Here is a 27,500-nt window from a genome sequence, read left to right as displayed (position 1 = left end):
GGACAAAACAAAGAACCACTTCTGTTTCATATCAAACTGAATGCAACCGCTTCAGTCTTCTATCGCCCTTCAAAGCAACTTGGAAAATTGTCATAACGCTACTTGCAGACTGCATCTAAGCCAAAAAATACTTTGTAACGCAATGAGGTCACGGCTCTAAAAGAGTTGAAACAAGCTCTGCTTTAAACCTCACCGAAACAAGACAACAATAGTCATCATGAACAAGACAGAAAAAAAAAAAGAGGCTAAAGTGCAACTCAACAACAGAGTTCACTTCAAACCTCTCAAAGCACCGATAGCAAAACGATTATTGACCAAATGCATCGGAGAAAACACATTGATGGCTTAGAAATGGCTTTCACAAACTCCCAATATCAACCTTTAGATACACAATTAGCCATTGCCGAAAACTATTTTTACTAATCACCCGATGATTTCTTACAAAAAAGGAAAATCCCTTACGACAAGCAAAAATACAGTTCGATGGCGATAAAGCGATGCGACCACAAAAACCACATGGGGAGTCCGTGCCGTTCTGTGTTTATCCTTATTCGCATGGCAAAAATTCATCGTTCGTCGGCGCAAAACTATCCACAGAAGCTTCAGATGATTTCTGGGACAATTTATCGTTTGAAAAAGTCGACATTTCCCGACTGACAACGAAACAGTTCTCAAAAAAGTAATATGTGTGATTCTCTGTGCAGCGAACAAAGAGAGCTGTGACAAAGCAAAGCATAAATTTGTTGAGCCGTTGACGTCATGATGACGTTTTGCGGGCTCGGCTGGAACATGTTTTCAGCAATGGCGGACGATTTTTGGACGACTTTAAAGCGGTAAAAATTGGTCATCGAAGGTTTGTTTTGAGTTTTTAATGGCAAAAGGGGTCTTAACTTTACCCAATTCAACATTGTGTAAACAATTTAGGCCAAAATAAAATGGCCAATTTTCGTCTCAGGGGCACTTTAACTCGTTGCAGTCTTCGCGGTTTAAGTATTAAACTACCAGAGGGACAAGGGACGTCATCTGCGCATGTCTGAAATTTTCCTTAACTCACATGCGTACCCTGTTCCGTTAGGCCTAAATGTTACCAAATGCTTGGGAGTAGAGATGAACAATAATCAAATTGTAGCATGAAAAATGATCCGATAATTATCAAAATATGCGAATTATGCAAGCATTGCTACTTGGCAGAAATTATGCCAAAAATTATGCTAGCTTAATCTATAAAGGCCTACCCCTTCTCCACCACCTCAATGTACAATAATAATCAAAACATTAAAAGCTAGCATTTTTTTCATGTGCAAGTGTATTTAACCGAGCACATGACTTTGACTTTCCTTTTTCAGATTATCAATAAAGTTATATTCGAAGACATCTTGGCCAGGAGAAGAGAAGGAGATCTGAAATCATTGGAACAGGTTAGGGGGGTACAACATGTCGTTATTTAGTCACAAACAATGATGTCTGATATATATGGGGAATGCCCATTTTAAATGAGAGGAGTCCATTTTGAAGTGCTTTTGTACATGAGACAGTTTAACTTGGGATGACTTTTCTTTAACTTTCCCTTTACGCGGTAATGACCCTTAAGTCTCCCTGGTTACCAACAAACTTCGTTGTACCAAATAAAATTCTTTATATTTTGAGAACATGGAAGAAAAATTATAAAATTCACGTGTTAAAAACTAAAATATATTACTGTAATATCCTTTATTTCAAAGGTCAGGAAAATCTACCTTCATCCCGAGATGTTTAGCATTGAAAACGGACTTCTTACACCCACCTTCAAGGCCAAACGTTCAGAGATACACAAGACTTTCAAAGACAAAATCGAGCGGCTTTACGAGGAGGTGGAGGCTGGGAACTAACCCAGATACAGGCATGACAAAGCCATCACGAGCTACCCCAACCCTTCGCTTCTTAAAAGCTACAAGAAATAGCTAGGAAATGAGACAGATCCTAATTAATAACTGATAAATAAATGATACAAGGACTTCATATCCGCTAAGTAAATGAACGTAGAAATTTTCAAAAATTATGCTGGGCTGAAAAAGGTAATTTGTATAGTGAAACCTGAAAAGAATGGGGAGAAAATATTCATAACTTTTACAAGCACTTTCGCATTATTTGTAGTGAATGAAGACAATACGTTACACCCCCCTTCCTTTACTAAATTTTTATATCAGCCAAACTATTATATGAGCCCCCCCTCCCTTCCCCTCCAAGGATCAGCAAAATCGCGCGCGACTAACACGCGTGTATGCGAGCAGACACAGGAGTAGAAAGCTCCATTAGGCTCGTGCACCTGTGTCGTATCGCTCGCACGTTCTTGTCGCTCCCGATCACTCATTACGCCTTCCATTTGCGCTATCACTGAGTAAGAATGTCACCCTGCATTACGCTCTCCCTACAGCTTTGGCCAAGATCCGTATACTTCTTTTCTTATTGCGCACAGTTCTTTGATTAAAGTAGACAGTACAATAGCGAAAACAAAAGGTTACCCAAGGGACTAAGACTTTGCCAAATAGTATGTAGTGAGACCGAAATTTTTCCCACTTTTGTAGCCCGCGAAAATATTTTCTTCAGTCTCTTTCTTTCACATCCCACTCGACTCAATTGATTATATATTGAATTATTTTAGCACTCGTAGGAATGAAAACAATCAATGTATACTTCTCAGAAAAGAAAAGTCTGTAGTATTTATTAAAGTTTCAAGCAGTTAAATGACTCCTATTTAATCAATAACAACGAGATTTGAAGGAAAAATAAACACGTTCCCACCATTTTGTGTTGTTTTGTAACGATCCTCGACAAATCTTTCAGGCCTCTCTACTCGTATACGATAGAAAAATTGCAAAATAAGATTAGACCGCCTGGGAACCAGAATTCCCATGAAATCTTGACTGCGCATGCCTACTCTGTTGAACATGCGATATTTCGCTTCGGTCGCGCCATTTTATATTGCTCCAATTTTTCTCTCTTTTTGTTTTATTTCATATATTAATTACGTTTTATAAATTGTAATGAATAAAATGCCGCCCAAGACAACTCAGTCCCAAGATCCAAAGCGCAAAGAGCAACAACTACTTCAGAGTTACGACAAGGTGGACCCTCTATTAAAGAGGACACAAGATTATGAGGTTCTGGTCATTATCAAATCGTCGAGGGGGAAGGGAGGGGTGGGGACGGAGGATTTTAGTTGTGAAGCAACAGAAAAATCATTTGATCATTTCCTAAAGCTCTATAGATTCTTAAAAATTCCCCTTCATTTGCAAATAATTTTCAATAGTCCCCACTGTAAACTCTGTTAGCGACGACTGACCCCTCTCTTTATGTTTCCTTCGCAATGAGTGGAGATTTGAGTCATTTATACATTCTTATCATCTCGCCTTGCTTTGATTTCAAGATAAAAATGAGTTGATTTTTACGCCTTTAACTCCCATGAGTGACCAAGACAGAACTTCTCCTCATATGATCAGTACAATATCAAGGAGACAAGTAATGACAATGAAGAAAAATGTTACAAAGGGGATTGCTAGTTGATCCAAAACCAAATTCTCCGAACTAAAATCGTAAGAATTGTATGGCAGATAGCAAAGAGAATTACTGATGAGGTCTTGGGAGAGAAAGGTTTAACTGATCTTATTTCCCCTCAAGATATCTGATTAGATTCACAACTTCATTTTAGCGTTCTTTTTATTTTAAGATCCCCTAGTTGCCGTTATCCAAAATTCATCTATTTATCGTAGCAATGTCGAAATAGAGCAATTTAAAATCCTTCTATAGTTTCTGCATTCTTTTCTAGTTGTTTAATTTTTAAAAAAGCAGTTACTGCTTTTTTTTTCTTGCGCACAGTTACCTTGATCTAACTTGGAGGTAACAAGGTAACAATCATCTACCTTATAACTTTGAGTATTCTCATTACCTGTTTTCTGGATGGTGTGAGGATATTATAGGGAGAAGTTACATGTTAATCACCCCTCGGTTAATGGAACTGTTAAAATTCCATGTTTTAAAAAATTTCGTGGCTTTCCAGCTTGCAAATTGTCGTAAAAAGTTTTACATAATCTTTCTGTAGGTTTATAGTATTTTTATCAGTAGTTTCTGATAACTAACATAAACAAATATATTTTCAGGAAGAGTGATGTTGTCAGAAAGCATTCATGGCTGGAATTCACTAAGTTTATCAAACATTGCAACAGCTTGCTTTATATGTATTATAGTGCGATGGTCTGTTATTACAAAATTACGAAAAGTGTGACAGAAAACTATTTATTTGACGCAAATCAGTACAACAGGACGACGAGAGAGGTTGGATAAGATTGTGTGAATGCTCAAAATTTATGCACGCCCTCGATCCTAGCATCTCAGGCTGTAGCCTTCCCAGGCCTTTAGTCAGAGGGGCGAGTGGCAGAGCGAACGAACGACAAACGGCGATTGTGGTTGTCAGGGAAACGGAATGAAAGGACTTTTTTTTTTGCCTCGCTATCGCAATTTTCGCGTGCCCTGATTTAGCTCGTTTCTGCTGACCGTTAGGCTGGCGCAGTCTAGCATCGCTAACTTGACTTCTCCAAATTTCTTTAGAGTTCAAGTAAGGCTGATTAACGCGTCAAAAATCCTTAGCTTTCTCTTTCGAGAGCTGTGCTATGAAAAGGCTCTTTGCTTGAACCCTCAACCGAGTTAACGCCGATTTTTACGATCCATGTAGACGAGGAACCTTTCTCAACTCAACTACGGACGCCATGTTTACAACGGAAGCAGGTTTTGAAAAAACCTTCAGGTGGTCTCAATTGTGCGGAATCCGTCGCGCTGAGGGACCTATCTTAAGCCCACAAGAGATTTAGGGTACGAACATTATTTGGCATGCGCTGAGACAATGAGATAGAATTGAACTGTACGCCATCTTCATTTTGTTTCATCCCGCATACATTGAGTAATTTTTTCGTAACTGTTGATAAAACGATGATTACATAGCATTGGTGCATATATGTCTACAAAAATGGACGTGTAATAAAAGAGAAATGAAATGTAATGAAATAGACTTCTTCAACAAAAGTTTCTCATCCTATCAGTCGTTTATATCCGATCGAAAAATTAAAGTAAAATTTTTCTGTCAAAAAGACAACGAGCAGTTCCTCCTTTTCGACGATGTCCGTCGCGCGTCGCACGTCGCTGATGTGTCGCAAGAGCTCCATCAGTTATGCTCTCGAAAAGTAGGGACAACGGACTTGGACAAAGAGTTTGACCTTGCACGGTTGAGTGGTTTTTAGGCGTAAAATTTCAATGAGTCAATTTCGATCAGATTTGTGTTCTTAATTACCAGTCAATCTTCAGGAAAGCTCAAAACACGGGTGATCCCAGAAAATTGAAACCACTTCAAATTTCGCAGCGCACAATAAATTGGAAATCTGTAAATTGTTCCAGTAACGATGACTCTCACGAACAAAACTCCCAAGAAAATAGTTAGGAAGGGCAGGCCGGGCAAGGGACCATCGCAGAACGACTTTTGCCGTTAAGCTACAAGAGAACTACAGAGTTTCTACCAAGTTTTGAATCTTGCGCCGTCTTTAATAGTAATATGGAAAAACATAAAGCTAGAGTATGATCATCCGCTATTAGCTAACCCATTTCACGCGCGAAGTCGAATGTCGTAAACTCATTCATTATTTATCACCTGGCGGGAAGCAGGGATCACACGGTTTTCAGGGGGGAACGTAGAGGGAATCAGTTGTTGCCAAAAAACAGAGTATAAAAGGGGGATCATGGAATATCACAAAGCCTTATAGCAGCGGAATCAGGTAAATATAACAAAGACAGAAACAAATCCTGCAGGTCCCCCCCTGCTAACCCACTCCGCGAGCGATAAAGAATGTTCGCTTCCTAAAATAATGTAAAAAGAAGCCTTGAAAGCGACGCCAACGAAAAGTTATATCAATTAAGTGTGTCAACTTTCCAATTAATGAATAACAAAGAAATTGTTTAGTTTGCATTGCCGTTGTTTGAAGAACGTTACTCTCGTTAATTAATATCAGAATTAACAGATGCGATTCATAGTAAGTAATAGTAGTAATAGTAATTAAAGTTTAATGTCTTTACGTAGTGCATGGTTACCCATATTGCCCGAGCCAGAGGTTCATGTATGAAACGCAAGACAACAACCCACCCATCCCACGGCAGAACATCCATCACACAGTAATCTCGTGAGTGGGAAATTAACGTCTCCTACCCCTAACCCTGCAGGAGACGGGACCTCCATTTATTCGTCCCTATCCGAGAAGACTAGAATATCTAAACCATTTCTTAATTTTATAGAAAGGCAGCATATTCTCCTCAATTATTTTAAGACCTTGACTGTTGGTCCGGCCGGAGCTCGAACCTTCGACCTCCCGCACATCAGTCCAATGCTCTACCATTGAGCTAACCGGGAGGGGGTTAAATAATACCTCCGAAGAATGAGACATTTCCGAGTCTGCTCTAGTTATATGCTTTCTTGAACGCACACAATGGAAAACACAAAGTTTTGTTTTTCAATAAGGGCAAGATCTTTGTTTAACACAAATCGTTTGCATTCTAATTTATTCCTTGCCGTTTTATTGTCGTGTTAATTAACCATTTCGACTGACATCGATCGAGTTTGCGAAAGTTTTCCGTGTTGGTGGCAAATGGCTGGAATTTATACGAAAGGTACGTGAGAACTCAGCTCATTTATTGTCAGTTAACTGAGAAAGTGATAATTCTAAGAAAAGAAACATATTTTGCATCAACAGAATATTTAGGCGAACGCAAAGTTAACTGTGCGCTTACTTGGCATAACTGAAGGGACTAGCTTACCGTTAACTCGCCCTAATAGGACGCCTGCACCGCAGGCTCAGTCTGTATCTAATTACTCCAGCGATCCTAAACTTGACATTAAGAATTAACGTAGACATTTTCCTCGCGTATCTTTCGTTGTTTGTTTTACGGAGTTAGTTGTTTTTTGTTTCTTGACTTTTCGTTCAAGCCAATTAGTTATCCCTCAGTTTGGAGTTTTAAGAAATTTATTAGTTTTTATCTAATCCGAATATTTTGGTTATTTTAACACATATTTTATTTCATAAATGTTTCGACGGAAGTTGGACCCTAGCCTTTTTTTTTTTTCATTGTTGGATTTTTCACACATTACTTGCTTGTTTGGTAATGTATCAAATCTTGACCCTTAATCCCAAGATCTGATTGTTAATTCTCCCTTCTGGCTGCTATACTTTTCCTTTTAAAGAAGCTTCGAGAATTAAGAGTTAGAACAAGGTAAGAACTTTTACTAGATAAGTTTGAGTAATTTCGTTACCTGTTTGCTGGATAATTTATGGATATTACTTGGAGAATTTACATGTTGATCACTTGTGGAAATTAGGGGGTTAACGAGATGTTAAGAGCTGATAATCAAAGAGAAAAAGGTTGGATGCGTGCAAGCAACATATGCTGATATTCAAACATAGGTACAGCTCTGTTCAAATGAATAATTTCGATACGGTATGCGTCATTGTGTTTCTTTTTACTTTGTACTCGATTTTAGATTGTGAAACGCAGATATCGATAATGAACGAATACTTAACTGTCGCAGGGTTCTGTTATAACATATATTGTTTGCATGTGTTAATTATTTTATAATCTAATTCATTGCCCAGCTCAAACGAATGTAAAACATTTATCATTTAATAACTAACCACAATTGGGGTGTGTCAACACGAGTCGTATGCGACCTTCTTCATCATGTCTTCATCAACAAAATTGATAGGAATGGTACATCAACAGAATGAAAACTCGGAAAGTCTAAGACAGTCTAAACAATGTTCGTATATACAAAAACTACTTCTAAGAGAAACTGATAGCCCCTAGTCACTAGGTATTTAATTTTGAGGGCGTAAGGACGGTCGAATGAAAGTAAATGACAACAGCTTGAATATGTAGCCTACCGCTAATGAAGCAATTGTAACAACATACCATGTAACACCCCAAAGAAAGGGTTATGTAACCCTTTCTTTGGGATGATTAATACATTTCTTTCTTTTTTCCTTGTAGTGAGCTTTAACTGATCTGGGTTGTCAGATGTTCTCAGTGATTTCCGTGCCAGTGTATGATACCCACGGTGCTGAAGAATGTATCTACATCATAAACCATGGTGAGTAATTGATATCATGTGCAAGACAATCTTCATCTTTGAGCCACTCTAATGTAGGGCGCGGCTGGCAACAAGGGAGGTAGTTAAGAGGGGGAAACTAATTACACCAAGAAGCGTAATCTATGAACATTCCCAGACTAATGCAACGCCTATCAAGAAAATGGAGGCATCAGAATTATTTGATCCACTGATAAATTAATTATTTGTGTTGCTTTGCGATGGACTGGACTCCCGCCCAGGGAAGATCAGTGATACTACTAGTCATTTTATTTTAATTATAGGAATCAGGAACAGCTTCTACTGCATGGGGACACTTTGTCCTTACCTACGTAGATTTTAGCGCATCTTCACACCCAGGGCATCGTGTGGAGAGAACTCAGCCTTTATTAGGTCATCTTTGATTCATTCATCAGTCCTACTTTGCAGAAGTTCTGTGGCGACATTTTCTAGGAGAAATGATTTAATAGATAGTAAAAACAAATCGTGAATCATACCTGTTAAATTATTTTCTCATTGTTTGCCCCATTGTTAATAATTCATTGAGTTGGTTTTTTTTTCATTTTACTCTTCAGCCAACTTTTGTACTGTTGTTTGTAACGAGGACAAGGTGTCTTCGCTTCTCGGAAAGGCCCACTTGTGCAAGGAGCTGAAAACTTTGCTAAAAATAGGCTCCTCTGTCAATCAGGAACAAGATCAAAAAGCAAAAGACATGGGTCTCGAACCTGTCTCCATTACAGATCTAGAGGTAAGTGGTTGTATATCTCCTAAGCCGTAGAGTATAACGGAGAAACAGGTGAGGATATCACTCTCGCCTCTTTGTAATAGAGCTCTTTACGGTTGAGTGCCGAATAACCAAAACCGAAATTACCCTAATAGCCGATCTGGAGAAAGGAAAATATTTTACGGAAGCTACCAAGCGCTCGAAATCAAAACAAATAAACTTCCTGAGGCGTGTGTTGAAAGATTTTAATTCCAGAAACTGCGCGAAAGGTGTTCATGTTGTAACAACTTTTGTTGTTGTCGCATAAGGTATATGCGACCTGATGACTCTCTTTGTCTAATAATCTTGTCCGCAGTTAGTCGTCAATACAGTTATACATTTCAGTGGCAACGTGTTTTTGAAAACCGTTCCGAAGGATCTCGAGATTAGTTTTGTTTATTTTATAGTAGATTTTAGTTTTGAGCCTGTTTGATTGTGAGAATGACCGCGACTTTTCTTTGGCAATCAAATAGTTAGAAGAATTAATGCTATCCGGGATTACTCTCTATAAACCTTTCAAAGCTACATCACTGCTCATCACTGAAGTGGAGCATTACACGTTAGGACTCTATCGCATGCGACAAGCTTACGCCATGATTACAACTCGAATCAACCTCGTATTGTGAATCAACCTACGTGAATCAATATGTAAATCAACATCCTTCCGACAGACGCGTCATGTCGAGATACCGACATTTACTAACTCACCCCCTGCTAATCTGTCTGTGTTTTCCCTAGTAGGCTCCCGTGGGGAACCAAAATGTCATCATTGAAAATTTGCGAACTAGAGCCAAGTTAACCCGAGTCTAAGTTCGCGTCACGGAACAGAAAAATCCCAAAAGACGGATAACAAAAGCTTCATTGTCTTAAAGAATTCTAACCAAAACAATAAGCAAAGTTTGTTACGTCATCGCACTATATGTTGTATAAATGAAGCTTTAGTCAAATTTGAGAGGAACTTCTTGATTTTTAAACAAATTCTCCTCATCAGGGCCACAGAAAAGTTATAGAGAAGGGCAAGGAGAATATTTATTCTGATATTCGTGTCCTAAAGAGTGACCCCCCTCCTCTTTCCTATGATACAATGATATGATACAAAACATAACCTCATCATGGCCGAGAAGGGAAAGGCTGCTAATGGTAATATCACTCCTTCAGCGTTATTCCTTGCTTTCTGTAACCTCCTTTATATTTCTACATTTTGTGGCCACGAAATCAGAAGGTACCAGTGTTTCTGTCTGATTTAGTTTTTTTGTTTCCTTATTGCTGGACATTAGATGAACGAACTTTCAAGAAAGAAGGGTAACTAGAATTAAACGATTCGCTAATCATATATTCCTAAGTAGACATTAACTCCGATTTATTTCAATAATTAACCCTGCAAAGATATGTCAAATATAACAGTAAATAGTTCGGAAAACCGTCTCCCACTCTACTTTAGGGAAAACTCTGCCCACTCGAACAGTCCTTATGACGTAAGTCCAGTTTCTCGTGATCGAAACTTGTCATTTTTGCTCCTTACTGGCTCGTATACCATCAGCCATTTGTATAAATCTACTCAAGTCCTATCACAAATGCTACAGTCTGATTGGCTACGCTACAAGCTATCTATTTAAACAATAGAGTGTTTCTTTCGAGGAACTATCGGCTGATAGTTGCCCGCGGAAATTTGATGTTCTTAAAACAAATATGCTAGTTCTAAGAAGATCAAATTTGCAAGGGGAAACTATCAGACCGATAGTTCCGAGACATAAATAAACACTCTATTGCCTTTATTGTTCACCACTAAATTTTCTTCCGCGCGTTGAAAAACAGTCAAAACCCATGACCACTAAATGCAGATGAATCAAATATTTTTCATGCGTACGGCCTGTCACAAATGTCAATACAGTGGAACCCCGATACAACGATCCTCGATATAACGATATTCCCGGTACAAATGTCCCAGCAAAAGTTACAATAAAATGTACGGGACAGAACCCCGTCTCGATATAAGGACAACTCGATACAACGATCTAGTTCCACTGCTCCCCTGGCATTTACATACATACATACTTATGTTGATTGACCACTCCCCTGGGGCTTTTCAGGACCAATTCCCACCCAGTAACCACCCCAGGGGAGGATATCCATCACACAGTAATCTCGTGCGTGGGAAATTAACATCTCCTACCCCTAACCCTGCAGGAGAAGGGACCTTCATTTGTTCGTCCCTATCCGAGAAGACTAGAGTATCCAACCATTTCTTGATATAGAAAGGTAGCATATCGTTATAGCGGGGTTCCACTGTAATTCGCAACCGTGCATAATACATTATACCTGTCAGAAATGAAAAGTCACTGTCTTTCCGATCTGCCTAACTTCACGGCCGTCAAACCATTAAAAATTTTTCACGGATGAGTACTATCCATCCGGGTATTTTCCGCGGACGCGCACGATTGGCTGATAGTGTCTCTCTATGGATGGGCACTATCGCGTCACGTGATCAATTTAAACCAATGAGAATCGGAGAAAATTTATTTGTAAGCTGTAATCCCTGATAGAAAGTAAGTAGAGTGAGCAGTTTGAACAAGTGTGTTTCTAAACGAAAAAAGATATAAACATGAGCCGGTCTTGTAGTTGAGTTGTGAACGACCAATAGGTTTATACTAATGCAACAAAAATATTCTATGCGTGAAAGGAATATTGTCCTAGTTCTTGATTAGAGATCAGATTTAGGAGGTTTTTTGCTTTTTTTTTTTTTTTTTGTTTTGTTTGTTTTGTTTTAGCTTTTTTTTTAAGAGAATATATCGTTCCATCGATATTTTGCGTACGAAAACAATTTTCTTAAAATGCTGCCTTCTTGCGCTTAGTCTCTCTCGACTAAACCTCCACAACTCCAAAAAGTCTCGCCGATATTGCTAATCATTGCAAACTAATAAGACTACTGTTGCATCATTTCTTCAGCCTGCTAAGCCCGAAGACGTTTTAACAGTGTGTTACACGAGTGGAAGAACGGGTAAGATTTATTGGGTCATGACAAACCCCCTATCACCCCCTGAAAAATGAACCCCACCCTGCAGCTGTTATGAAATGCTTTTGACCCTCATGATTCCTTTCCCTTCCCCCCCTCCTATTTTCATCTTCCTTTATGTAAATGATGAACAGTCTCTTTCCATATTGAACTCCTCGATGACATTCATTTTAATCGCATGTCACAATCTGATCGGCCAATTTGATATTGTCGATAAGGGTACAGACAACGTTGCTTGCGTCAACGTGTCACATAATGAATAAAGGCTGATAGTTTTCTAAAGAAACTGTTTGGGGCTGCGTCGGTGGGGGTAACGAAATAATTTAGATATATCAACAAAGTTGAAATGGTAAATTGGCCACCGTAACGATTACAAAAGCTGACGTGTCACATAATGGTTGTGGTAAAGAACATTAATGGATGTTCAGTGAAAGATTTATTGACCAATGGGTTTTAATAAGCTGCGATTATGATTGTCCTCCATGATTTTCGCTGTTACAAATCGACAGTGGTTTAGCGTGATCCATACTCTTATCGAAAACGATATTCGTCTTCAAAGTAGTCAAAATTTTATGGAATCACAAGGCGCACATTTTGACCCCTGTGCTGACGAACATCGTTGTCTATCAGCGTACGCACCACACTAAACCGCTGTCGATTTGTTAAATATCAGTTTTCGGGTCAATTATAGGGATGTGCATACCTTGATTTTCCGAGGTGTCAAACTGTGTCGTATTTCAAAAGCAGCGTGTCCGAGTGCTGAGAGCGAGGGGCTATAAATTCTGGTTTCGCGAGATCATCCTCCCTAACTTTGTCTCGTGAAAAATGGAGACTTCAAAGAGAACATCAAATGTTATCCTGTTAACTTTCGCACTATCCTTAAAATATTTAGCAGGACCACGCGCATTTACTTTCAGTTGTCACCGGCTTTGCTGCGCTGGATACGTCACAAGCCAAAAAGATGTCACATTTGTCAAATTTTTCGTTGTATGCTAATCTTACTTCATGGTTTTTATGCATAGGTCTACCAAAAGGAGCCATCTTGACACATGCCAATCTTGTCGCTGACATCTCAGGATATCGTTGGATGATGCTTCAGGTATGTATTCACGATACAAGCTCTCCGTTTTGGAGCTATTACAATCTCTTGACTAACCGTCGATGATGGTCTCTGTACAGTCAATTACAAACTTCTTAGGAACAAGGTGTAGGATTCCACGTGCGAATTTTTGTGTTAGCTTATCATTTCATGCCTGCCTTTTAGAACTATTTAAACGCTACGGCTTGTTAGCGCGCGAATTTTTCAGCGTATTCTTTAGCCCGAAGTTTTCGTTACCGATCTTAGACTCTTAACTTAAGCTTCAGCGCCATCGCTACAGTCAGGAAAACATTTTCGAACCTCGCTCGCTCACTCGCTCGATCACAAAACCTCAATCGGCTCCCCGAGTCTCTTCAACCGAGCGCGAGTTCGAAATTTCCAAGACGTAGCATCGACAAGAACTGTAAGCTACAGATGGGTAATAATGGATGTTCCACCATATTTAGCCCCAAACCTGTTCTCGAAATTCTTTCTACTTAGGCCTCCCAAAGGAGGTGGCGCCGTCTCCCGGCCTTAACTCCCGACGGTTAGAAAAATTGATCACCAGCTTTATAGAAACAAAATCGTAAAAAAAAAAGACGATAAAAAGTCCTAACTTGTCTTAATTGTTTTGAAACTCATTAATTAACTTATTAAAAGATGATCAATCTCTGCCTGAGAGTAATGTTCCTTTCTCAATGTTCGTAGGACGTGTAAACACTTGTTTTCTTTGACAAGCTTAGTTCTTACATACTCATCAAATTTTCCGAAGCTATTACATTGGGGAATATTATTAATTGGAGAGTAGAGTACATTATGATTTTTCTTTCTAACAACCAGCTCTTTACATTTGCTAGGGTTGCAGACCATTCTATTGTCTTTACACCATGTTAAGAGCTGTCCTACTAAGTCGGCAGACGGGTCACTATTCCTAGTGATAGGCGAAAGAATAGTGGAATCATCGGCATATTTAAAAAGCACAGGGCAACCATTAAAAAAAATCTCCAAATCGTTCAAAAATATATTAAAAAGATACGGTCCGCTTACATTACCTTGTGTGGTTCCTCTATTGACAGATTTCCACTGTCCTAAAAAATTATAACTAACAACACCTTGTTGTCTTGCATCGAGGAAACTATGATACCAATTGATAATGTACGGATTTAGAGGTAGCTGTTTCAGTTTGGCAGACAAAATAGGATGGTTCACAAAATCTAAAGCCTTACTGAAGTCCATGGTAAAAATTCGCACTGCGCTACAGTCACTGCTATCTAAATACTTGTATGTCTGGTGCTGGATAGCGAGCAAGGCATTTGCGTAACTACCCGCCTGTCTATATGCAAATTGGCTGTGGCTCAGGTTGTTCTCAATGACTGACTGTGCTTGTGTACGATACACGACCCTCTCGAACAACCGGGCAATAACGGGAGTAACATTAATACCACGGTAGTCTGAGTCCTCTATAGGCATGTTCACTTTGGGGAGAGGATTAACATTTGCCCTTTTCCAGGAGTCTGGCCATGTATGAGTAGACAGCGACAGATTCCAAACGTGAGTGACGATTGGTGTGAGTAGCTCAGCACAGTCTTTCCAGATCCAGTACGGGAGGTCGTCTGTTCCCGTTGCCGTTTTCTTTACATGAACTAAGGCCTGAGTACAGGCCTGATTTTTTTTCAGGCCTGATTTTCGCCATTGCATAAATAGCGCTCTCTACTGCGAGGATCGTGCATCATACGTATTACTATCTTTAATTGTTTCCTTTGCTTGCAAAATTAGGTTGAAAATATAGTATTGGTGTCAGCTACCACCTAATGTGACGGTACTCTTACAAATGATAAAACAAAAAATGTCGCCCACTTTTGCAGAATAATTTTAAATGAATGTTCTCAGCTGAACTTGTTTGTGATCGGAGGAAGGATTGGGTACTATAGTGGTGACGTCAAACAGTTGTTTGAAGGCTGCAAAGAACTGAAGTAAGTTAAAGGGGCTTTGTGATCTTTCATCATTATTTTATGTGTGTGTGCTTTTATTTTGCATTATAACTATTAATAAGTACACGATAGTGTACCGAAGGAACACCAACACAGTTCACACTCTGTCTTAAAGAAGTTCGCCTTCTATTACAAGTTCGTTATTTGCAAGCCGTTTTTTCTATCTTCTTCGCCCTAAGGCATAGTTGTTCTTCTAAGTCTCTCATAAAGACTGATGGTTTCTAAAGAAACTGTTTGGGGCTGCGTCGGTGGGGGTAACGAAATAATTTGGATATATCAACAAAGTTGAAATGGTAAATTGGCCACCGTAACGATTACAAAAGCTGACGTTTCGAGCGTTAGCCCTTCGTCGGAGCAAATAGAGGAATTGTGGGTCGTGTGTGCTTTTAAAGGCAGAAAATGGATCTACGTTATTGGTGAGAACATGGCAACGACAAAAACACGAATAAATTAGTGGAATGAAAAGCGTTCGTTGATCCCTGTGGGATTTAGACTGCCGGTTTGAAAGATGAGCTTTTGTTCAAGAGTTTTACGGCTTTCCGTGCTACCTAAGTGTAAGGAAAGACCGCAGATTGCCATATGTTGCTTAGAATGATTAGGTAAATTAAAATGTCTAGCGACTGGTTTCGATGTGTCCTTGTCATTCCTTTCAACGTCGCGAAGGTGTTCTCGGAATCGGTGCCCTAGTCTTCGGCCTGTTTAGCCGATGTATATCTTTTTGCAATAAGTGCAAGTTATGCAATAGATTACATTGGCGGAGGTGCACGTGAAGTGATCGGTGATCCTAATGGATCGTTTGGGTGCCGATATTTTATCAGTGTTGTAAATGAAAGGACACGTTTTGCATCGTGCACGAGCGCATTTAAAAGTGCCTGGTTGGTCATTAGTTTGAAAAGAACTTCTGACCAGAAAATTGCCTATGTTTTTGTCGCGTTTGAATGAAATGAGCGGAGGCTGCGAAAAGATAGTGCTTGTCTCTGGATCGTTTTGAAGTAATTTAAAGTTTTTAGGAATGATAGATTTAACTGAGTGGTTGTGAGGGTGGAACGTGAGAGTGAATGGAATGCGGTCGGAATCTTCCTTTTGTGACGTTTGTAGTGCTGAATGTCGATCAATAAGTTGGGCGCGGTGGTAACCTGCTTGAACGACAGAAACAGGGTAACCACGTTTATCGAAAAACTGGCACATTGACTCTGATTTGTGGTGGAAATCAGAGTCATCACTATATAAACGACGAAGTCTTAGAAACTGAGAAAAAGGAATGGAATTCTTAACGTGGGATGGATGCGAAGACGAATTGAACAAATAATTATGCTAGTCTGTAGGTTTGTAATACACACTAGTGCATAAACCGTTTCCTTCAATTGAAACTTTGATCTCTAAAAGGGATAAAGAATTGTCAGAAATTTCCCAGGTATATTTAAGAGCCGGGGAAAAGAATTGACTACGGTTATGAATTGAGTCAGCTCCTCTCTGGTAGAGGAGGTAGCGCTGATACAGTCGTCGATGTAGCTACCGTAGAGTTCAGGTTTGGAGCCGTTGTATTGGCTGAAAAATTGTGTTCGAAAAAACCCACAAAAAGATTGGCATAGCTAAGTCCCATTTTGGTGCCCATGGCTACACCATTGGTTTTTTTGAGGAAGTTGTCCCCGAATGAAAAACAGTTGAGTGTGAGCACTAGTTCGGCTAAGCGTAATAGTGTTTCAGATTTAGGTTCCTTAACAGTACGTTGATCAAAAACATGTTTAAGGGCCAGAAGGCCTTCGCCATTAGGAATGACAGTGTAAAGAGACGTAATATCCATGGTGAAAAGAAGTTTGTTTTGGCTAAGAAAATTAAAGTCGCGAAAAATTTGAAGAGCTTGTTGGCTGTCTTTAATATATGATGGTAAATTTTTGACGATGGGAGCCATAATTTTGTCTAGGTAGCTGGACATAAGTTTGGTAGGGCAACTGCAAGCCGAGACAATGGGCCGACCCGGGTTGTTAGGTTTGTGAATTTTAGGTAAAAAGTAAATACAAGAAGTTCTAGGTGTGGTTAGGATGTGTGGCCGACAATTCTTGTTTATTTATGAGTTTGTTGATCGTATTCTTGACGGTGTTATGATTGCTGGCAGCGAGATCTTTGTCGACCTTTTGATAAAAAGATGTGTTAAAAAGTTGCCGGAAAGCTTTCTTTTGGTAGAGGTCGGTGCGCCAAACAACGACTAAGCCGCCCTTATCGACCGCTTTGATAACTATGTCTTTGCGTTTTCTAAGGCTTTCTAGAACCCATCACTCCTCAGAAGAGAGATTAGAAAATTTGGTAATACGATTGAAATTAAGTTTGTTGATATCGTGGCGGCATTTTTTGATAAAAAATTCCAATGATGCGAACTGGCCCTCTGGGGGAGTCCATTTAGACTTTCGAGTCTGAATTGTTTCGAAGGTGTCTTTGTTCGAGGGGTTAGAATCATCAGTTTTCTGAATCATAAGCGTCGCGTAGATTTTATAGTTGGCTGAGTCGCCAGGGAGGCCTGTAGAGGTCCCGGATGTGAACGGAGATTCTACGCGACGTAGAGATAGTGATCAACCAAATTATTTTTTGTCGGAATCTGATTCTTTATATAGAGATTTCGACATTCTTTGGGCCCCACTTTTTGCCTAAATAGTTATGAGTGAAGGAAATAAAAAAGCAAAATGCTTTCAAAACTGGTTCTCAGTCATTTGCTTCGTAAATGTCATAAGGGCACAAACAGCTTTTCTCTTCATCCACAGATCATGTCTGAGGTATCAAAGAGTAAACTAAGAAGTGGATTTTTCAAATGGCGTTTAGGTTCAAGGAAAATGACCTTAAAAAGGTGAGTAAAACCGAAACAGAATACCAACTTCAAAGCTGCGAAACAATTTGCTCTACGTCTCATGAATCTATCATCCATGGTACTAACAAGAAATTGTTTTGAGGAGAAAAATTCCTCATTTTCTTCTACAGAAGTCTCTTTAGTCACTTCTTCCACTATTTCGCAAAGCTCAAGGTGACTCTTAAGGCCAATTACTTGAACGGGGTCTAACCCTAACTACGGTTTTACAAAATTAGTGGGCCTTAGTGTTCTCTCTGTTAGAGGTTCGACTTACGTAAATAAATATCCTTCCACCGTTAGCTTTCGGCCCTCTTGACACTTTTCACAAAAATAAAACGTTTAGATAAAAAGTTCAGTTAAATTAAGACTTGTTTAGGGCGCGGTTATGAGATCCTCAGCACCTTCCCTCATTATTGAGTAAATACAAAAACATAAATACCCGCTTTTGACACTTTTCCCTCAGGGCAAATCATCAGCAAAAACACGATATCGGATTATCTGGTTCTGCGTAAAGTACAGGTAATATACACAAGATCCCGGTTCGATTAAACTGTCTTAAAGTCAAAACCGATTTAATCACAACGAGGAAAACATTGCTACATACAACTTGTGATTTATGGGGACTCAGAAGACAAAAGACAACAACAACAAAATTAAAAAAAAGAAAAAGAGAAAGATTGCAAGTGCAGGAAAACTGACGCGTGTGAAGATATCGGATTGGCTTTAGTTTTGAAGCTGACCGTTGATTAGGGCCATGCGGATTTTCTTTTTGCCAATCATAGAACGCAGAATGAGCGTAATGCGTCAAGCTACGGGAGAAGTTAGCGACCGAGCGGTCTCAGCTCAAACAACTTATACCCTGGTCTGTTGCAAAGATAATGGCTTGAAACCTTTTATATGATTGGCCTTAAATTTGATCAAGAGAAACATTTCTGTCTCGAATTTTAAAAATGAAACGGCTTAGATTTTCATAAATAGACAATACTTTCATTTTTCCTTTTTTTCCACTCTCACTAACAATTTTTTTAACTGATAAAAATATAAGTTCCCACTTAAAACATTAATCCCTGCTTTGTTCCTAAAGCATTCAATTTTGAGTAGTGCTGTAAAATATTCCTACGAATTCATTCTCAGTAAAAGACCTTCTTAAGCTTGTCGACGAGGAAGAGAAAGAATATTACGCTAAAGATGGTCAGGTAGAGGTAAGATAGACAGACAGAGTTTGTTGCAACAAAATCCATTTGTTTCAATCCGGCTAAACTGCAATCCAATCATTTAATTTTACTCTTCTACATTTGTCTTAAAGGCCCCAACGTCTTCAAAGGCTACCTTCACGACCCCAAGAAAACTGCTGAAACTATTGACGAAGATGGCTGGCTCCATACCGGTGACATTGGTGAATGGCTTCCGGTAGGTGATTATTTCTGGTCTCGGTTTGATCCCCTTTGGAGTTTTGCAAATTGACATGCACGACATCTTATTTAGTTACTGTATCCCCTTGCAGAAGTAAAAAAATTGAAAGATAGGTGGAAAGCAAGAGGAATGTTTTAAACACCCCTTTTGCGAAGTAAATGAGTTTTAAGTTGGATGATACTTGTGCATTTGAAGAGTCAGTGTCAAAGTCTATCTTGAATGCAACGAGGAGGTAACGACAACTAAACGACGACGTCACGATGGAGTTGCAAATCATAAGCGAGGACATAACGGATGACGAGTCTTTTTGAGTTTCCTTTTTCATTAACGAAAAGAATGATAACTCTATGTTAGCGTATCGAGTACTTTATTGCCGCGACAATTAGATCGCCGTTTTGCGTATGTATCTCGCACCTATCAGATTGCTGCATATTTGGGTTATGTATCGCGCATCAATCAAATCAGAGCATTAAGACTGATTTGAACTAATCAGTACGTCAGAGCATTGTTTCTCTTATATAAACTTCTCATATACAACGTCCTATAAAGCTTTCTCATATGCATTTAAACACACACAACCCACAATTCCTCCATTCGCTCTGACGAGAGGCTAACGCTCGAAACGTCAGCTTTTAAACCATTTGGGGTGTGGGGTGGCCAATTTACATTATCGACTTTGGGGTGTGGGGTGGCCAATTTACATTATCGACTTTGGGGTGTGGGGTGGCCAATTTACATTATCGACTTTGGGGTGTGGGGTGTGGCCAATTTACATTATCGACTCAGTCGATGAAACCAAATTGCATTGTCTCTCATATCAATCATGCCATGGAATAAGGGTGAGACAAAGTGTGGCAATGAAATCATCCCGACGTTTCCCCACACTAAAACGAGATAAAAGAATTGCTGAAATATAAAATGTCCTTAGTGAGTGCCTCGTCGCGATAACGTCGGGATTATAAAAGCTCCTTAACTTAAGGTCTAACATGAAGTTATCACTTCAGCGTTTGTTTTGTAAGGGCTAGTTTTGCTGACTCAGGAAAAATTTTGCGCAAAGCATTTGCGAAAAGCATGTTTGATCAATAATCTTGTTTTTGCCTTGTGGTTGCTTTATTAGCCAAGGTCGAAAAGATTTGCAAGCTAAAATTACTTTCTGTGTCGACTGCCCTGTTAATTTTCGTTTCTTTACTTTTTGAAGTTGAGTTACATCTTGTGTTTTTAGACGGTATTTTTCGGTATTTTTCCACTATTGATTAGGCTTTCCCCAATAAAATGACATTTTCCAGTTAACAGCCTAAATCTTACGTATAATCCTTCGCCACAAATAATTTTACATGAAACCAAATGATACGATTGGTAAATTTTCCACGCAACTCTCACGTGCTTTGACGCCGTTTTCTACCAATCAAGTTCGCCTGAAAGCTACCTTGGACTTCACCCCATTATGTGTGATTTCCTTGTAAACAACCAGTATTCAATGTCGTCTTCCACATGCAAAAGGCAAAGTCCAGATTAGCAACTACACCTTACCCCTCACGTGTTGCAATGCCCACGTAAAAGCCTTTGAAATATGATTGTTTTCTCCTCATTTAATGTGCCTTTCCTATTCGAAAAAGGTAGACAGCCAAACGTATTTGGATAAGGTCTCACGGAAATAACACGGAATTTTGGTTTGGTTTCCGCGGTAAAATTATGAAAAGCGCTTGCGCCGAAGCCCATTATGAGCCAGCAAAGTCTCAATTGTAGCCATTGTATGGTGTCGTCACGCCACGGGGGAGAGAGCGCGTTGAGTGACGAGACCAAACGAGGGCTGCAAAGGAAGCTATAGTTAACGTGACATCAAATTTTTCAGACAACGGTAACATCAGAACACAAAATACCTATGTCTGAGTTTATTACATATAAAAATTAGAAGGGTAATTTTTGCTCCCTCTCGAACGAAATTTTTTTAGAAACTTTAAAAGCTAATGCTCTTTTTCTTTTACAAAATCGAAAAACTTAGTCACTAAAAATGTCTTATCTCAACCCAACCATCCAAAACATAACTCACGCATGTGTAACATGCTCATGTTTACAGTTTCTTACTTTAGTTTATTTTTCGTTATTTATTTTCTTCCCTTCTTCTGATTGACTTTTACTTTAGTGTTTTGCGCAATAGATTTTCCTTTTCTTTCCAATAGGACGATTCCCCTGTTTCCCCCCTTTACTTTTGTTTGTTACGGACATATTGCGCATTGATATCGTCTTTTTTCCGTATCTTTATTTTGTTTTTTATCTTGCGTGTGGTACATTCTCTTCTCTGATCGAATTTTGCGTTTGAATCTTGCACAATGCTTTTTCTCTTCTCTGTTCGATCTCCAAGTCAATATTTACCCCGCTGTTTTTTTCCAATGTTTATTTGTTTCTTAACATGGAATCCATCCCCCTGGTCTTTTTTTCTGAATTCTGGCTGATTGTCACATTTATATCCTGCGAACTGGCTCTTCTGTTTGACTATTGAATTGTTATGTCGCGCAATGACTTTTCCTAATTTTACATCGATAATTTGAATTCCGTTTCTCTTTCTTTCTCTGTTTGTTATTAATTTTTTTAGTATATTGCACTCCCTTCCCCGTTTAAATTTTAGATTATTAGATAGTATCTCGCGTATTTTTTGTTCCCTCTTGCCTTTGTTTGTTATTTTATCATCTCCTTTACCTGCGCATGCGGACAGTAGTTATTACTCTTTGATCACGTTTGCACGCTACGGGAGAATTAAAAACTAGATCATGGTTGTGTGAATCAAGAATTAACTTGGGAGTGTTGACGAAATTTAGCCAACACTCTCACATTTTAAGACATTTAGCTAATTTACTACGTTCAATTTTTCCATCTCAATTTAATTTAATTCCCTATTGATATACTTAATAGATCTAACGGCCGAATTGCAGGTTTCATTGTCGCTAGGTTTCGATTCATACGTATTTTCAAAAACATGCAAAAACGACTTCTTTGATTAAAAAAAAAAGAAGAAAAATTAAACATGTATACGCAAAGTAATATACCGGTGTCCATTTAAAGTCAATAAGGAGGATGAAGAATCTTTTTGTAGGATCAGTCGTCACTCTCTTCCTTTGTTTGCCTTTTTGTCATCCTCTTTGAGTTCTTATTTCCTGGAAAAAAAAAACATTGTGCATTTGTCACTATTTCAACTTGAAAGCAAACGGAGCAGATTACTTTCCTCTTAATATCATTGGTTATTATTATTCAAACTTTCCAAATTATTGTCGCACATACTCTGCTTGATGCAAAAGTGACTAAGGAATAATCATTTAATTGTTGTTATTGTTAATTTTTTTACACAATAAATTGAACTTTTTTAGATTTGGCGTAAGTTTCTTAGATTACTTTCATCGTCACAACGTCTAGCATCGTATCAATGCAAATTCAGTTTAGGAAGCGTTTCTCCAAAATCTTCCGGCTCCGAACACTTGTTAAAATCGAACAAACAAACAAGAACTGAGTATAATGTAATCAACTGATAACATTAAGTGTGCTAATCAGTTTATTCTAGAAACTTTCTCCTTTTAATCAGACTTACTCTTTTTTCATAAAATCAAATGTCACATTATCCCCCATCAGCACGAACGGAGCCCATTGGGAAGGTTCGGGGAAGCCATTGCTTCTCAACCATTGAATGGCCTGGTGAAGAGATTCACTGGCACTTTCTCCCCGAACAAGGTGTTCATAGAAATGCTTCATGAGGTTTGCCGTTGCTTTGTCTTCTATAGCCCACGATGCTACCAACACTGAACGTGCACCGGATGCTAAGAATGCTCGAGCAATTCCAACAACTCCTTCTTTTTTAACCAATCCACGCCCACTGTGACAACAGCTGAGTACAACCAGTTTAGCTCGCACTTGAGTTCCCTGGATGTCGGACATAGTTAGGAGGTAGTCTTCCTCTTGTGGAATACTGTTGGCAGTACTTTGTGGGGAGAGGGCAATCTCTCCTCTTTCGGGATTTCCATGTGCGGCAAGATGTATCAGACTCACTGAGGAAATTGCTTGAAGTACCGCCTGCTTTGTTGCGCGCCCTCCCAACAAAGGCTCAACGCCCAGCAGTTCACCAACCATCCTTGCTTCCTTGTTTGCACAGAGCAATGGTGTAACGTCAAGGAGACGCCCATTATAATACACTTCGCCAACCTTGGGATCACCCACTATCAGTGCATCAGTTTGACTGTGATAGTCCACTGGACATTCTTGAATGTGTTGGAGGGTCCTCAGGGAAGGGACAATGCGTAGTCTGTACCTCTCCGACAAATACTTTCCGGCAGGGTTATCACGCAAGGCAGCAAATGGGACTCGGTACGAAAAACGATCCGGGACAATGATTATTTCAGGCTCTGTAAGTAAATGTGCCACAGGTGCGACGATCCATTCGTAGCACAAATGATGAATTCTTTCGGTATCTTTGGTTTGTTCAACTGGTAAACTTGTTCGGCTCTTTCCATGAGGAGATGTCGTCACGTTGTCATCTAAAGATCGATCTTGACAGTTGGCTGTGGGTAAAACGCCAAAGCCAGTCGCGCTCTTTTTAAAAATTCCTTCCACATCGCAAACTTGTTCAGCATCAAGAGTGTTTAATTCTACTTCGTTTGATTTTCGAAAGAAAGTGTCTCCATTTGCTTTCAATACCCAGAGAAGAACTTGCCGCTCTTCGTACGAAATATACAGAAAAACACAGTTAGTTTCTCTTTTCACGACGTTTTCAATCCCGAACCATGTGTTTGGATTAGCTGAGATGTGGCTTTCCACGGAGTTCTTGTCTGCAATTAATTCTGCGAGGACTCTCGCTCGTCCCAGTTCCTCAACGTAGAGAGCATCTTGAAATTGTTCAGTATCGCAAAGCAAGCGACTGAGTAACTTGTAGGGAAAAGTGCCGTGTTCCTCCAACAAAGAAATTTTAAATTCACTGTTTCCTTCCAGGCAAGTTCTGATTTGCTCGTATTTTCCAATACATTGAATGAGATAATCCTTTGCCTCCGCAACCTGTGAATGCGATACCTTGAGCCGTGTAATATTGAGAAGGCTTTCAAACTCTTTTAATTTGTTTCCAGTTTGACTGCTTATAGAGTAAGCTTTCTCCAAACAATCTTCTGCCTTACCACATTCATGAAGCGAGTGGTATATTTCGCCAAGGGTAATGTAAATTTTTGCTTCGAGATCTCTATATTCACATTCTCTGCTGATGGTAAGCGCCTTCTCACAATGTTCTTTGGCTTTCAGATTTTCATTGACAGAAGCAAAAACACTTGCTAAACCGGTAAGAGCAGAAGCTTCTGACTTTCGGTGACCAATTGCTCTACTGACGTCGACTGCCTTTTCAAAATATTCTTTAGCTGGCAGATTTTTTCCAAGGTTAAAATAATTAAATCCAAGTTTATAGTATTCGTGACATTCTGTTTCTCTCCTACCAATTTCTATCGCGATGGCAAGTGCTTTCTCGATATATTCTTTAGCCTTCTGATATTCGCCAATGGAAGAAAATACAGCTCCGAGGTCCCCGTATCTTGTAACTTCTCCATATTTGTCGCCAGTTTCTATCGCGATGGCAAGTGCTTTCTCTTGATATTCTTTAGCCTTCTGATATTCGCTAAGGGAATAAAGCACAGCTCCGAGGTTCCCGTTTCTTCTTCCTTCTCCTCTTCTGTGGCCAATTTCTATAGCAATGGCAAGTGATTTCTCGTAGTATTCTTTGGCCTTTTGCTTGTCGCCAAGGGAAGAAAACACAGCTCCAAGGTCGTTGCATCTGGTTCCTTCCCCTCGTCTGTCGCCAATCTCTATCGCAATGGCAAGTGCTTTCTCTTGATATTCTTTAGCCCTCTGACATTCGCCAAGGGAGTGAAACACAGTTCCAAGGCACCCGTATGTTGCACTTTCTCCTCTTCTGTCGCCAATTTCTATCGCGATGGCAAGTGCTTTCATGCAATATTCTTTAGCATTCTGATTTTTGCCAAGGGAATTAAACACACCTCCTAGGCACTCGTATGTTGCTCCTTCCTCATGTTTGTCGCCAATTTCTATCATGATGGCAAGTGCTTTCTCGGCATATTCTTTAGACTTCTTATATTCGCCAAGGTAATAAAATACATTTCCGAGCCTCCTGTTCATTCTTCCTTCTTTTTGTCTATCACCAACTTCTATCGCGATGGCAAGTGCTTTCTCGTAATATTTTTTAGTCTTCTGATATTCTTCAAGAGATTTAAACAAAGATCCGAGTTTCTCGTTCATTATTCCTTCTCGTTGTCTGTCGCCAATTTCTATCGCGAAGGCAAGTGCTTTCTCTTGATATTCTTTAGCTCTCTGATATTCGCCAAGGGAATGAAACACAGCTTCGAAGCTCTCGTATGTTCTTCCTTCTTGCTCTCTGTCGCCAATTTCTATCGCGATGGCAAGTGCTTTCCCTTGATATTCTTTAGCCTTCTGATATTCGCCAAGGGAATAATACACAGATCCGAGGCTCCCGTATGTTCTTCCTTCTCGTTCTCTGTCGCCAATTTCTATCGCGATGGCAAGTGCTTTCTCTTGATATTCCTTAGCCTGCTGATATTCGCCAAGGTATTCAGACAAAGATCCGAGTTTCCCGTACGTTCCTCCTTCTTCTTGTCTGTCGCCAGTTTCTAGCGCGATGGCAAGTGCTTTCCCTAGATGTTCTTTAGCCTTCTGATATTCGCCAAGTGAAGAAAGCACAGTTCCATGGTTCCCATTTATTCTTCCTTCTTGTTGTCTGTCGCCAACTTCTATCGCGATAGCAAGTGCTTTCTCTTGATATTCTTTAGCCTTCTGATATTCGCCAAGAGAATAGAACACAGATCCGAGGTCCGAGTTTATTCTTCCTTCTTCTTTTCTGTCGCCAATTTCTATCGCGATGGCAAGTGCTTTCTCTTGATATTCTTTAGCCTTCTGATATTTGCAAAGGGAATAAAACACAAACCCGAGGGTCCCGTTTATTGTTCCTTCTTCTTGTCTGTCGCCAATTTCTATCGCGATGGCAAGTGCTTTCTGGTGATGTTTTATTGCCTTCTGCATTTCCCTGAGGCTGAAACATACATGTCCAAGTCTATCGTGAGCCACTAGTTCTGTACTCTTGCAGCATATCATTTGCCTGATGGTGAGTACGCTTTTGAAGAGTTTCTTTGCTTCTACAAACCGTCTCTGTGCTTTATATTTGTCACCCAGTTGTATGGTTAGTCTTCCAGCGAGGTGGAACTTGCAAAGAAGTTTCTTAGCATTTCTTTCTGCACATTTGATACAAGCCGAGATGGCGTAGTACGCATTGAATAGTGCATCGGAGATATCAAGGTGAATACCAGAATCAAGGTTTTGAAGTAGAATCGCACATTCATTGCATAGCTTGGTCGCTTGTGGGCCACGATCAGTGTTGAGAAGAAATATGGTGACAGCTAAACCTATGTGGACTGATTTTAGGATTTCTGATGTGTCACTCATTACGATTCTTTCCTGTTTGTTGTCGTGGAAAAGAATAAAAAAAAAAAGAAGACTTAAAAACTGTAAAAATAAAAACTGACATATGTTGGAGTCCTTAAGCTTTTTTAGTGAGGTGGTTGTTTTCTTCCTTTTTCACTCTTTTATTCAATGCAATCCCAAGTCAATAAGCTGGGTTGAATTCAGATAATCGTGGAGCAGATTTGAACACAGCTATCAAGAGACTTTTACCAATAAAAAAGAGGTTAATTTACGAATCGTGTTATATTTGCATTAAACTTACAGTACTGTGCAAAAGTAATGCAAACGATCATTGTCGAATATCGCGTTTTTTTCTTTGTTCGCCGTTTAATTTTATCGACACCTCACAACGATAAATCGACGGGATATCGGAGGTTTTGGCGATAACTTGTTCTGACGATAAATCGTTCCAACGGTATATTGTTCCGGCGATCTATCGCTACAACGTATGCATCATATAGCGTATGGAACATCATCACGACATATCGCTTCGGTGAAATATCTCTTCGGCGATTTATCGTTGAGCCAGGGTTGAGTTATTGTAATATGCATTCTAGCGATATTTGTCTCTTAGCAGTATCTTTAATTATTTAAACTCGGTAACAATCTTAAGTAAAAACAATAGCTATCGAAATACAAACAATATAAAATTGGATAAAAACCATCAATATACTGTTTTATAAGATTGCCGAGTGAGAATCTAATGACTCAAATACACAATTAATTCACTTCTTAA

At 39.4% G+C, this 27,500-nt stretch overlaps 1 protein-coding gene and 1 pseudogene across 2 annotated transcripts in view; one reads left to right on the top strand and one right to left on the bottom strand.

Moving 5' to 3' along the window:
* The first annotated feature begins 7,402 nt into the window (after positions 1 to 7,402).
* LOC111347530 (long-chain-fatty-acid--CoA ligase 6) overlaps positions 7,403 to 27,500 on the top strand; it is a 69,602-nt gene continuing 49,504 nt past the window's right edge. The window contains 7 exon segments of the mRNA XM_088749457.1: positions 7,403 to 7,433; positions 8,063 to 8,158; positions 8,731 to 8,929; positions 10,196 to 10,220; positions 11,865 to 11,916; positions 12,954 to 13,030; positions 14,900 to 14,982. Of these exon segments, the coding sequence (XP_088605583.1) occupies positions 7,403 to 7,433; positions 8,063 to 8,158; positions 8,731 to 8,929; positions 10,196 to 10,220; positions 11,865 to 11,916; positions 12,954 to 13,030; positions 14,900 to 14,982 (563 nt within the window).
* On the bottom strand, positions 21,130 to 26,724 carry LOC111346078 (uncharacterized; annotated as a pseudogene). Its single transcript, XR_015997358.1, has 2 exons — positions 22,833 to 26,724; positions 21,130 to 22,404 (listed from the first exon to the last, which is right to left on the bottom strand). The product of XR_015997358.1 is annotated as an uncharacterized LOC111346078 (transcript).

Source organism: Stylophora pistillata, chromosome 2 (genome assembly GCF_964205215.1).
Source record: "Stylophora pistillata chromosome 2, jaStyPist1.2, whole genome shotgun sequence".
Classification (NCBI taxonomy): domain Eukaryota; kingdom Metazoa; phylum Cnidaria; class Anthozoa; order Scleractinia; family Pocilloporidae; genus Stylophora; species Stylophora pistillata.
This window is presented reverse-complemented; position numbering and strand designations above follow the sequence as displayed.